This window comes from Apis florea, unplaced genomic scaffold (genome assembly GCF_048593485.1).
Source record: "Apis florea isolate Af1SG1 unplaced genomic scaffold, ASM4859348v1 contig_3184_pilon, whole genome shotgun sequence".
Taxonomy (NCBI): domain Eukaryota; kingdom Metazoa; phylum Arthropoda; class Insecta; order Hymenoptera; family Apidae; genus Apis; species Apis florea.
The window spans coordinates 995,964-1,009,593 of NW_028256717.1; the positions used below are offsets into that span (position 1 = coordinate 995,964).

The 13,630-nt window shown below is 23.7% G+C and overlaps 2 protein-coding genes across 4 annotated transcripts; both read left to right on the top strand.

Moving 5' to 3' along the window:
* Positions 1–558: 558 nt before the first annotated feature.
* On the top strand, positions 559–12,813 carry Khc (kinesin heavy chain). Of its 2 annotated transcripts, XM_086910456.1 has the most exons (16): positions 559–2,408; positions 4,945–5,086; positions 5,247–5,420; positions 5,518–5,786; positions 5,904–6,150; positions 6,223–6,459; positions 6,538–6,884; positions 6,968–7,171; positions 7,254–7,397; positions 7,478–7,762; positions 7,843–8,028; positions 8,107–8,310; positions 8,385–8,679; positions 9,119–11,887; positions 11,991–12,090; positions 12,452–12,813. In XM_086910456.1, the coding sequence occupies exons 1-14, from the start codon at positions 2,250–2,252 to the stop codon at positions 9,193–9,195; spliced, it is 2,970 nt and encodes a 989-aa protein (XP_086766582.1). In that variant the 5' UTR covers positions 559–2,249; the 3' UTR covers positions 9,196–11,887; positions 11,991–12,090; positions 12,452–12,813. The 2 variants fall into 2 exon arrangements, with proteins under 2 accessions (XP_086766582.1, XP_003698460.1); XM_003698412.4 differs by having other exon boundaries at positions 9,119–12,090.
* LOC105736853 (cilia- and flagella-associated protein 107) lies at positions 11,566–13,519 on the top strand. Of its 2 annotated transcripts, XM_031919804.2 has the most exons (6): positions 11,566–11,887; positions 11,991–12,090; positions 12,452–12,754; positions 12,863–12,993; positions 13,092–13,283; positions 13,347–13,519. In XM_031919804.2, exons 3-6 carry the CDS (start codon positions 12,461–12,463, stop codon positions 13,480–13,482), a joined length of 753 nt encoding a protein of 250 aa, XP_031775664.1. In that variant the 5' UTR covers positions 11,566–11,887; positions 11,991–12,090; positions 12,452–12,460; the 3' UTR covers positions 13,483–13,519. The 2 variants fall into 2 exon arrangements, with proteins under 2 accessions (XP_031775664.1, XP_086766583.1); XM_086910457.1 differs by lacking the exons at positions 11,566–11,887; positions 11,991–12,090; positions 13,347–13,519 and having other exon boundaries at positions 12,461–12,754; positions 13,092–13,287.
* The last annotated feature ends 111 nt before the right edge of the window (positions 13,520–13,630 follow it).

Genomic DNA, 13,630 nt, shown 5'->3' on the forward strand with positions numbered 1-13,630 from the left:
CAAACTTTTTTCATGTAAAAATTATAATAACTATGTTTTTTAATTAATAGTAGTTAAAATTTTATAAAAAATAAAATATTCCGAAAAATTTAAAATTTAATGATTGATCTTTTTGAAATTTTAAAAAAAAATTTTATAATTATATATTTATTTTTTAAGATGTAAATTTATATATTATTTATCACATTAAGTAAAAAAAACTAAGTATTTTTTATTTATTTTTTTAAAAATATTTTAAAAAATAATTAAAAAATATGCAATGGTTGATAATTATTATTTAAAGTTTTATACAAAATCGAATTGATGGATTTTTAACAAGAAAAATTGATCAATAAAGTTTTTAATCATTTCGCATATATATTTATTATTATAATAATATGCAATAGAAATGCATTATATTTACATCATAAATTTGATATTATATTGTATGAATTTATTTTAAAAAATATAAGAATTTATTATTTTAGTATAAGATTCTCAATAAATATTTATTTAACAAAAATATGACAAATGACTGATACTGCAGTCTATGCATACGCATAGTGCAAAATCTGTTTAAATCAATAAACGTCAGGTTATGAAGGTCACGACAGGATATAAGAACAAAAATAATGAGGATAAAAAAGACAGTATCGTACTAAATATAAAAAAAATCAATTAAAAATTAAAATTAAATTTTTAAAATATATATTTAATATATTTATCATAAATTAATTTTTATATTTTAATTTTTATATATCATTCATAATATATAATTAAAAAATATACTTATAAAATAATATTTTATAAGTATTTTATTTCTTTTTTTAAAAATAAAAAATATATATTTATAATAATATATTGATCAGATATTTTCAAGAATTATTTATTTTTCAATTTTTTTTATATAATACTAAAATTACGTTTTTACATTTTTTATTATGATAAAATTACAAATGATAATATAAATATATGTAAATAACATATTCAATCATTAAAAAAACATTTTTCTAACATAATGTTTCGCAATATAAAATAAATATAATTTTATATATCTTAATGAATATTGATGTTTAAATAAATGTTATATTATTATTATCAGAATATTTTAATTTTTTCCAAAATATGAATATGAATTTTAATATTAAAGAATTAATAAAATTTAAAATAAATATTTATGTTCATATATTATAATATATAATAATATTAAAATTTAATTTTATATATTCTAGATTAATATAATATGATGGAATAAAATAATAATTAAAAATGTATTTACCTTCTAAAACATGAATAGCCATTTGAGAGCCATAGAAAGATTAGAAATTAATTTTTTAACAATATCAAAAACATATAAATATAATGTTTTTATTAAAAATAATTTATATATATATAATATGCAATAATTATATATATAAATATGCAATATGTAATATTATTTAATAATTCTTATTATTTTATTTTTTGAGAAATAAAATGTTATTATTATCTAAATGAAAATAATTAAAAATTTTAAATTCAATGATTTTAATAAAAATTTTAATTAAATTTAAATTAACTTTCATTAAATTTATTATGTAAAAAAATTATGTAAAAAAAAAACTATAAAATAGTCTAAATGTTATAATTACTTTTCAAAATACGAATGATTTACAAATGTTATCAATAAATTAAGAATGATTATTAAAGTAAAATTTTCGTATTTTAAATATTTAATAAAATATTTAGAAAAATAATTTGAAAAAATAAGCGACACCCACGCAGGTTACAGGCCTGACAACGCATGATATCCGCCGACAATGCTGCTTCATATGCGCAGAGACAAGTCGTACAGCGCGCGCGCACATTTAGTTCGACGCGTTTGCGTTAAACTTTGTCTAGACTTCTCATCGATTGGTTTTTAGGGAACCAAGTATATTCAAAAAAATCATTTTCAGATTTAGCATAGAATAGTAATGTATTAGAAAACAAGATCGTCGCGTATTATTTATCGTCCATGTTCTTTTTTCAATCTAATATAAGTACAATCGTTGATTCTCACCTTTGCACACGCAAATCAATCCACCCGCAAAATCATCGAACAACGGCAGCCATCTTTACTGGCTCCGAAACGGGCTGTGGTTTGTGACAGAGAGACGGTAGTGGTTCTTCATGTGGTTCACGCGACCATCTCATCGCCTATGCACCCTACGAGAGATTGGAAATCATTTTTAAGTGTGGCTAATTAGAAGAACTAAGGAACTCGTCTCACGAATTCGAGCTACCAAAATATGGCAATGGAGACGCCAAGGGAGCGTGAGATTGCCGCGGAGGACAGTATTAAGGTAGTCTGTAGATTTCGACCTTTGAACGACTCCGAAGAAAAAGCTGGTTCGAAATTTATCGTAAAATTCCCTTCTGGCGGTGAGGATAATTGCATCTCTATCGGGGTATGTATTTTACGTCATTATCTTTTTTAATTATTATGTTCGTTAACCGTGTTCAGCTTATGTGTGATGTCATCGTGCACAGCTGACAGCTGCTCTTAGTCCTTCTCTTTGCCCAATATCTTATCTGTAAACCGCATGCTGTGCATTTTACACGTATTACAAAATTTTTTCGAACAATGCACGTTGATTCACTTTTGTTATTTTCAATAAAATAAATTTAATTTCATCCTCATCGGTGTTCATTTTGCTGAATGATTTTCTTACGTTGACATATCTAAGTGATCGATTAAATCTTAATTCAAAATAAATATAATAAATATATTAACGATTTTTTTTTGTTTTATTTCACTGTTTTAATTCATTCAAAAGTCAATTTTTATCTTAACAAACTTTAGATTTATTCAATAAATGTAAATTCAATTTTACGAAATATTTAATTGAATTCGTTATATTGTAATTTAATAAACGATTTTATTTTTTTATAATTGCTTTTTATAATGTTTTCATAAAATATATGTATACTTAATGTTTTTTAATATATTATGTGAATTTGATGATTTCATCAGCATTGAGAAATAAATTCTCATTTTAAAAGATAGATAAAATATAGAGATTATCAAATCATTTTAAAGATTAGTTTTTCTAATAGATAGAAAATAAATTTAATATAAATTTAATATAATTTTAATATAATATTTTAATATAATTTTAATATAAATTTATAATGCAAGATAAATTTAATAATGTAAAATAAAATTATATATAAAATTATATATTTTTATAATTATCTATAATTTATATATTAAAATATATATTAATATATAAAAAAATCATTAAACAGAATTGCAATTCTGTATTATTTATGCCTATTAAATTAAAACTTGAAATTATTTCTAATATTATTTCTATTATTTTTAAATATGTTATGATTTGAAATATATTGAAATGCATATATATTATTTTTAAATAGATATGTTTATAAATGTATCATTTTTTTCTCATATGAAAGCCTTTTAATATAATGCTTAGTAAAGATATTGCTATTGTTTCAAGAGGTTTCTGAAACAAAGCTTTATTGAGTGCAATTGTCCTCCTTTTTCCTTATATTCTTCTATAGAGATTTAGAAATGTCTTTTCTTATTTACGATTTCCATGTTATATTTTCTATTTTATTTTATTCATAATTTATTATGAAATATATAATATAAAAATAAAATTTAAATTAAAATTAGATTAAATCATTACTTATTCAAAGTTGATAAATATTTATATTTGTATATATTATATTATATTATATATTTTTAGTTATTTTTTAAAATCAATTATTTAAATTATCATTTTTATTCAAAGATTTTAAGACTTTCATAATAAAATGAAAGTAATAATAAAAAATAATGATTAAAATTAATAAAATATTCAAAAAAATACAAGCTTTTTTATAAATCATTATTTTGCATAATTAAATAATTTAATATTTTATCAAAAATAATGAAATTTTTTTTTTGATAATGATTGATTCTTTCTTATTAAATAATAGAATTTTTTTTAGCTATCATATTTATTAATTTTAATATTACAATAATAGTAAATAATTTGTTTTATAATTTTTCGATTTATATTTTTCTATCTTTTTATATATATAATCATTTAATTTTTCATCTATCTTACGATGAATGAAAAAATCCATCACTCGGACTCGTCTATTCATAATTTTCATAATAATCTTCTAATCATCAATATTCATAATTTCCAGTTTGTTGAAGTTTCTTAACACTATTTTATGATTTCAATAAAAATTTTTTTTATTTTTTATATCATCGAAATTTGCCTTATTCATAAGTCTTTTCATCATCGCTACCGAAGTTCATTGCATGAATAGTTTATTAATTAAAACTGTTATAACATTTTTTCTTTCATTGTGTTCTTTTTTTATTATTTACAGAAATTAATATCTAATTTAATCATCAATTTTCGTTGATCTTTATGATTATTATTATTATTATTTAATATTATAATATATAATATCTATAATTGCAAAATTTTATTTCATTTTTTTTGAAATTTTTAAATACCTAATATGACTATTTTATCGCACTTTCCTTTCTCTTTGAGATTCAATCAGATATTCAAAAATATTTAAAAATCTTATTTAATTGAAGAATTACAAACTTTAATTAAAAATTTAAACCACTCTGATATAAAAATTTATAATGCTAGATTATATTTATATGTTTATATAAACCAAGACAATGTATACATAGCTGACATTGATCAAGAAAACAAAGAATATTTTGTCCGCGGCTATATTATTATAACGGAACATGTTTTAGTATATTATATTTTTCATTACGTAAAATATTTACTTAATTATTAAACATTCTATTTTATATAGTTAATATGAATATGTTCATAAATACAAATTAATAAAATAAAATAATATATTAATGTATAATTTAAATGATTTACATTGTATAATTAAAATTTTCTGAAATTTACAATTGTTCCAGATTTTTCATGACAATATTATATTTTTTAGGGAAAAGTATATCTTTTTGACAAAGTTTTTAAACCAAATGCTACTCAAGACAAAGTTTACAATGAAGCGGCTAGATCAATTGTCACAGATGTGTTGGCAGGGTATAACGGCACTATTTTTGCATATGGTCAAACATCTTCAGGTAATTAAAATACATATTATGTAGAATTGTTGATTTTTTATTAGTTATAAAAATTAAATAATTATTAATTCTAATTATAAAATTTTGTAGAATGAATTTTATTTAAAAAATATTATTTTAATAAAATATTTTTTTAATAAAATATTTATGCATAAATTAGGAAAAACACATACTATGGAAGGTGTTATTGGAGATCCAAATAAACAAGGTATTATTCCCAGAATTGTTAATGATATTTTCAATCATATTTATGGTATGGAAGAAAATTTGGAATTTCACATCAAGGTATCATATTTTGAAATCTATATGGATAAAATCAGAGATCTTCTTGATGGTAAGAATATTATTATCTATGTTTAATTTTTTTTATATTTAATGTAACACACCTTCTTAATTAAAATTAATTATTTTCTAATTTCTTTTATTTTTAGTTTCTAAAGTGAATTTAAGTGTGCATGAAGATAAGAATCGAGTTCCATTTGTAAAAGGTGCAACAGAACGCTTTGTATCTAGTCCTGAAGAAGTATTTGAAGTTATAGAAGAAGGAAAATCAAATAGGCACATTGCAGTAACTAATATGAACGAACACAGTTCACGTTCTCATTCTGTATTTTTAATAAATGTAAAACAGGAAAATTTAGAAAACCAAAAGAAGCTTTCTGGAAAATTATATCTTGTTGATTTGGCTGGTTCAGAGAAGGTGCATTATAATATATCTATTTCATAAAATTTCTATATCTTTTTTTTTTTTTTTTTTTTCAAATAAAAATATATTATTAAAATATAAGAATATATTAATTTTATTTCTATATTTTAGGTTTCTAAAACTGGAGCAGAAGGAACTGTTCTAGATGAAGCAAAAAATATCAATAAATCTCTATCAGCACTTGGCAATGTAATTTCAGCTTTAGCTGATGGAAATAAAACTCACATTCCTTATCGTGATTCAAAATTAACTAGAATTTTACAAGAATCTCTTGGTGGCAATGCCAGAACTACAATTATTATTTGTTGTTCACCAGCTAGTTTCAATGAATCAGAAACAAAATCGACATTAGATTTTGGTAATAGAAAAATTTCTTGATTTCTTTTTGACAAATAAAATTTTTCAATTATTACATTACTTATTTTTTTAGGTAAACGTGCTAAAACTATTAAGAATGTTGTATGTGTTAATGAGGAATTAACAGCTGAAGAATGGAAACGTCGCTACGAAAGAGAAAAGGAAAAAGCAGCTAGATTGAAAGGAAAAGTTGAAAAATTAGAAGCTGAATTATCGCGTTGGCGACAGGGTGAAACTGTTAAACCTGAAGAACAAGTTAATTTGGTTGAAGGACCAGATGTTACAACACCAATTAATATGTCTATTGAAGGTAGTATCTAATTTATTTTTTGAAAATAAAAATGTTACTATGTTATATATATATGTTATAAATTATAATCATTTTCAGGTAAACTAGATGACGGTCCGATGCCAGCTACTCCTGGTGGCAATTTAATGGCTGGATCTTTATCTAATGAAGAAAGACAAAAATTGGAAGAAGAACGTGAAAGACTTTATCAACAGTTGGATGATAAAGATGAAGAAATTAATCAACAATCACAATATGTTGAGAACTTAAAAGAACAAATTCATGAACAAGCAGAATTAATTGCTACTGCAAGACGTGAATATGAAAAGCTTCAACAGGAAGTAAATCGAACACAGCAAGAACATGAACGGGCTAAGGAAGAAGTTAAAGAAGTTTTACAAGCATTGGAAGAATTAGCAGTTAATTATGATCAGAAATGCCAAGAGGTATTTTTTGTATTAATTTTTTTATATTATTTTTATTGAAAAATATAGGAATATATATTAAATTACTATATTCATTTTCATAGTGTGATATTAAAAAGAAAGAAACTGAAACTTTAACAGAAGAATTATTAGCAAAACAAACGACATTAAACAGTACGGCTTCAGAATTACAACAACTACGCGATATGTCAGCTCATCAAAGGAAACGTATTGCGGAAATGCTAGCAAACTTCTTGAAAGATTTAGGTGAAATTGGGGTTGCAATTGGTGGTGATGAAAATCTAAAAGTAAATCTTATTTATTAAATTATTTAAAGAATTTTTTAATTTTTTATATTAAATAAAATATTAAAAATTTTATATTTTTTAGGTTGCACCTACGGAAAGTAATGGTAAACTTGAAGAAGAATTTACTGTGGCAAGACTGTTTATTAGTAAAATGAAATCAGAGGTGAAGAATTTAGTACAACGATGTCAAGGATTAGAAAGTTTCCAAGTAGACTGTAACAAGAAAGTAAGCATTCGATTTCATACTTTTTGAATTTATTATATTTAATTTTTAATTATGATACTCATTCATAAATTTTATTTTAGGTTGCTGAATATGAAAAAGATTTGGCTGAATGTCGATTATTAATTTCTCAACATGAAGCTCGTATGCAAACATTAACAGAATCAATGAAAGTAGCAGAAGCACGTAAACGTGCTTTAGAAGAAGATGTTGATGCTTTACGCGAAGAATGTGCCAAGTTAAAGGCTGCAGAACAGGTACAAGCAGTTACAAATAAAGAAAAAGCAGAAGAAAAAGAAGCAGCGACAAAGATGAGAGTGGCACTGGAAGAGCAAATGGATCAATTGCGAGATGCTCATCAGAAACAAGTAATACATGTTAAATACATTATTCATTACATTATTATATGTTATTGTTATTATTATTGTTATTGTTATTAATTATATAGGTCGCAGCACTTAGAGATGAATTATCTGAAAAACAAGAATTGATTAGTGAACTTAAAGATTTGAATCAGAAATTCACATTGGCTCATCAACAAATGCAAGCAGATTATGAACGATTAAAACAAGAAGAAGCAAATAAATCTGTTAAATTGCAAGAATTGATTTTGCTTAATGAACGTCGTGAACAAGTATGTATAAATTTTACAAAATATAAGAGCAATTAAAAAAATTTATACGATTATTAATGTTTTTTTTTTTTTATATAGGCTCGAAAAGATCTTAAAGGTCTAGAGGAAACAGTAGCCAAAGAACTTCAAACATTGCATAATCTACGCAAGTTATTTGTTCAAGATCTTCAAACTAGAATAAAGAAGACTATGATTGCAGAAGATAACGAAGATGACGGCGGATCACTAACACAGAAACAAAAGATTTCCTTCCTCGAAAATAATTTAGACCAGCTTACAAAGGTAGATTACAAATATTCAATATATATTTTTATTTTATTGAATTATATTCATATTTCGTATTTTTTATTTAATAGGTTCATAAGCAACTTGTAAGAGATAATGCTGATCTTCGATGTGAATTACCTAAACTTGAAAAAAGATTACGGGCTACTATGGAACGTGTCAAAGCTTTAGAAACAGCATTGCGAGATGCCAAAGAAGGTGCAATGCGAGATCGTAAACGTTATCAGTATGAAGTAGATAGAATCAAGGAAGCAGTTAGACAAAAGAATTTAGCCCGTCGTGGACCGAGTGCGCAAATTGCTAAACCAATTAGAGCTGGTCAACATCATTTAACTAATGTTAATGCTATTAGAACGGGAAATCGTGGTAAGTAACAATAAAGTTAGTTAAATATTTATTATTTTTACATACATTTTTTTCAATGTATATAATTAAGAATATATCTATATTTTTATTATAAAATCGTAGGTTTGTCCGATTTTATATAAAGGAATCGATAAAAATGTTATACAGTTTGGAATAAATATATTCAATATATTTGATGTTAAACTATTTAGTTTAACAAATGATATTTTCATATAAAAATATTTAAAAGACGAACAAACCTTGCGAAAATTTTAATTTTCAATTTTTTTAAATAAATGGTTATGGGTAATTTTTTATTTGTTAAAAAATTAATTTTTAGTTAATGATTTTGTTGATGTAGTTTTGATATTTGTTTATTTTTTTCATGTTTTTATTCAGATATGGGTAGTAACAACGTACAGTGATCGTGAGCATAATGCCAAACCCTTCACTTTTACAGAAAACGAATGCAAGAACGCTTTCATCAATGAAAGCAATAGAGTTCCAGAGACTCTAATTTGTAGTGGATACCCATAAATGTTACAACTATATAGTAAGGGTAATAGACGTAATATATCCGCAAGGAGCACCGCCAGTTCTTTTTATTTGTCTCAAAACAAGCATGTGCTTAGGTATATTCAAATAAGTGCATTAAGTTATAAAATTAGTGCTGCATGTCCTATCGATTTGTAAATAGTTAATTTTTATAAATTATTTAACTTAATATCATGCACGATGAATAAAAGTGAATGTCTATCAAATAATCATGCAAAGGCCTCTTATGAAAAATGTTTCAATATTTATTTCTAACAAAATTTTGTATACTGTATCTTTAAAAAGATAAATGAATTCTATTATAATGGAGTAGAAAATAATAATAATGATCTAAAAATGATTAATATAATTTAATCAATTTGTCTATAATAGTTTTAACTGATCTACAATCAACATTAATATTTCTCATCAAATGAGGCAGTACTATCTAACATTTGGTAGGTATCGCTGACATGAAATGCGATTGGACATGCGGCTTTGAAAAAATTGTAGGAATGATCGTGGCTTATAAGTATTTATAATTGTAAGAATTCTCTCCATTGCTATTAACATATACGCGACAAAAAATTTTTTCGGACTTTCGGAGAGCTCACTTAACGAAAGTGTTAAGTTTGTTGGCTACTCTAAATATTATGGTCCAAGAACCAATGGCTTTATGAACATTTTCGACAGAAAAATTTCATCCTTATTTTTGTTCATGTTTATTTTATTAATTATAATACAGTTCTCATTACATCAATCTTTATATATTCATCTAATTTAAATTAATTTATTATTGCTTATTCTTGTTTATATCAGAGGCTTTTATACTACATTTAAAGTTTTATAGACCAATAAAATTTGATCTATAAAGAAGTCTTTTGTCTTAGATAAACGTATTTTTATGTTTTTTCATGTTGAGCTTATGCTCGGAAGTTACCTAGATGTATTGTACGTCTAATTGTGAGTTATTGCACAGGTCTGCTTAAGTTCCTAAAACCTGTTGCAGACCGCCGAAAATTCGCTCACAGATTCTTTTTCTTTTTTTTTCTTTTTTCAGTGTAATCGTTGAATGTAACGTATACACATGCATTTTTTAGAAAACTATTCTTTAATCATATTTGTCAGTAATTAATGCTTTTCAATTTTTGTGTACTTTTTATGTACTTTTTTGTAATTGTTTTATTTATGATTTTCTTAAAAATGTACGAGCCACACGTACTTGATATATTGTCCAGAGCAGGAGAATTCTAAACAATATTAATTTAAGATAGATTTCTATAAACTGTGCGCAACAAAATATTTGTTTGTGATACGTCGAAATTTTGTTACGCGCAGATTCTTTATGATGTGTAGACAAAAAAAATTAACATTTTCTTTATCTATGAATCATTGTCTCTCGTTGTTGTTGACAACAACGAAAGAAATCATGTTTCCACGTGAAATCATTTTTTGTCATCTTCCGTTTTTTAACTTTTGTGATATCGAGAGTGAAATTGTGTTTGCATATTATGCAAAGACAAGTGCGTGGTGCATAATGAGTGCAATTATTATTGTCAAATGTATGTAAATATAATCGTATTCCATTACATTTATTTGGCAAATTAAAACAATCTTTGCAAGTTGCCCTATTCGTAAAAGGCTACAAGTATATGTATTTATTGAAAAATACACTTAATATTACTGTTTCAAAGCCTTAACGATTGTCGAAATATTGTCATACAATAATGTATTTTTCATTCTACTATTCAACTAAGATATTAATGTATCTGCTGAATTTTGAATCATGATTCAATTCTCTTCTTAAGCTATTGAATCCTGAAATAAAATTTCAGCCTAGGCAACTCTTTAATTGTGAATTTCGAGTATCGACCACTTTTTCTTACTAAATAACATTTATTTTTATAGACTATTGTAAAGGCATTATTGATTTTTCAACATGGAGAAAAAAATTCAAAAGTACTTATTGAACAAATTTTCGTTACGATCAAAATATAATTAAAAAATGATCGAATTCATAAATCAGCCTGTTATATATTATAATATAATTTAAATTATCAGCATTTTTCTCTAATTGACATATATGTTTATTATTATTTTTTTACATCATAATTTATATAATTTATGCGCATAATTAAAACAGGCAATGAAGCTTAAGAAAAATTTAATGAATTTTATTGTATAACTCCTCGAAAATCAGATGCTTGTCGAAAAGTCCTTTTTAAAAATCTTCGATATATATACACGAAAATAAAATAAAAATCAGAGTTATTATTATTTTCATAATGCATCAAACATATTTAAAATTATAATTAAAAAAGAGTAGTTAATATTTAATGGTATACACATAGAAAAACAAAAATCACTGTTAATGAGGAGGTTGATCTATAACCGCTGCCGTTCTTTTGTAAACTGTACGAAATATGCGAATGTGAAGGAAATAAATAAGTTGACAGATGTAGATATTCGTTTCATTGTGGTTTAGAAACATACCGAAAAATGTACAGAAAAAGTGCGACAAACTCATATAGTTGTATCACGTGCTTTGCTACATTATGCTTTATTCGAAAAATTATATGTTATATACGTGCGTTTATTTAATTAAATTCCACAACATAAAAAAATTACAGGCGTTTTAAAAAAAAAAATCTATACTGATGCTCGATGGTGCATAGCGAAACCTATAAGTATCGAAGTAGGTTTACTATAAAAATGCAATGCGAATAATAAATTCTTTTTTCATTGCATGTTTTGTGTATATGTCATAACATATTTCAAAAGCCCTTGATTAAATTCAGGTCTACCTCATCGAAAGCAGAAAATAAAATGAAGTAGGGATTCCTAAAATTTTTCTAGAATTAGATGGTATGCAGAGTTTAGAAAAACTGTAATTTCAAGGTACCTTGGATTATTACATGCAACTCACTTCCTCATTTGAAAAATTATTTTTAAGAAACTTATTACTATTACTTAATAATTAATGAAAATTGCATTAAAAATATTAAAAAAAAAAGCATTAACATTTTTTAGTAATATTTTTTAAATAATAATTCTTGAATATCATTTATTTAATAATAAAATAATTTATATTATATATATATGTATTTATTTAATATCAAAATTATAAATATCTGATTTTTTTTTTATTGATAAAAAAGTTCATATGATTAGTAATTTATTTTTTAATTCAATCAATAATAAATATTCATTTAATTCTTACTTTATTGTTTAATTTATTTTCTTATGATATTATTCAAAGATAAATACCATGAATGTTATGAACTGGAATGTGGAACAACAATGTTTAGATCGTACATTATCATTAACAGATGTACGAAAAAAATTATTTCCTACAAAAATTATACTTGATCGTGGACCACTATTAGATGAAAACAAGTACTCACCAAAGACATTAGTAGGTGATTGGTTTGAACGTAGAGCAGATTACATAATCCAACCTGATGATTGGAGAACTACATATGAAATAGATTTTAAACCTCATATTAATGAAACTTGGAAAATAAATCAAATTGTAAAATGGGAAAACAAACTTATACAAGAGGTATATAAAATTACCAACTATGTTATAAGAAATAAATAATATGTAAAATAATCTTCAAATGATGTTTAATTATTACGATATTGTCTTTGAATACAATTTCCTCATAAGGGTTTACCCCAAGAAAAATTTTTTCATCACGAAAAGGAATATTATAGTAATATGACAACTACTTATGATTTATGTTATAATATTTTACCAAAAGGTCTCGAAGGACCTAAAATTAGATCTTATAATGCAAGGTATATATGATTTTATGTGTGTATTAATTATAAATAAATTATATAAAAGTTTTAATTTTTATTAATATATTTATAAAATTTATATTTTATATTTAAAGACAGAGAAAATGGATTCCAGAACAAGATTTATTGAAAAGTTTTGGTACGTTAACTCAATTCGGATTAAAAGATGCATTAAAAGAAGAAATATATAGAGATTCAAAGGAAGGAATAGCCAAATGTCAATGGTGGAGTACTTACAGAGAAGAGATTGGAGAAACAAAACCATTAGATATTGAACAGGATACTAAGTAAGTTATTGTTAAATTACAATTTTTATTATATAATTTAATTTATATCTAATTTTATTGAAGATTTCGCAGACGAAAAGTGAATTTTAATGTACCAGATCTTAGACATTTTAAATATAAATCAGATAATGAATATTGTTTATTACCATTTAAAGTTAAAAATTCAATATCAAATGTGCAAAAATGTACAAAAAAATAATAGTATAAAATATATTATTCATTAAAAAACTTATAAATTTTTTTACATAAATATCTTAAATAAAGATATAATATTTATTTTATTTAGTTATTTTAACATTACATCATAACACAATAATATATATTCTTATAAATATAAAGAATATACT

Coding starts and splice junctions, on each gene's coding strand:
- LOC105736853 (XM_031919804.2), top strand. CDS start 12,461: ATGAATGTTATGAACTGGAATGTGGAACAACAATGTTTAGATCGTACA. Junction 12,755..12,862: donor AAAACAAACTTATACAAGAG/GTATATAAAATT, acceptor TTTCCTCATAAG/GGTTTACCCCAAGAAAAATT. Junction 13,284..13,346: donor GATATTGAACAGGATACTAA/GTAAGTTATTGT, acceptor ATTTTATTGAAG/ATTTCGCAGACGAAAAGTGA.
- Khc (XM_003698412.4), top strand. CDS start 2,250: ATGGCAATGGAGACGCCAAGGGAGCGTGAGATTGCCGCGGAGGACAGT. Junction 2,409..4,944: donor ATAATTGCATCTCTATCGGG/GTATGTATTTTA, acceptor TATATTTTTTAG/GGAAAAGTATATCTTTTTGA. Junction 6,460..6,537: donor AATTAATATGTCTATTGAAG/GTAGTATCTAAT, acceptor AATCATTTTCAG/GTAAACTAGATGACGGTCCG.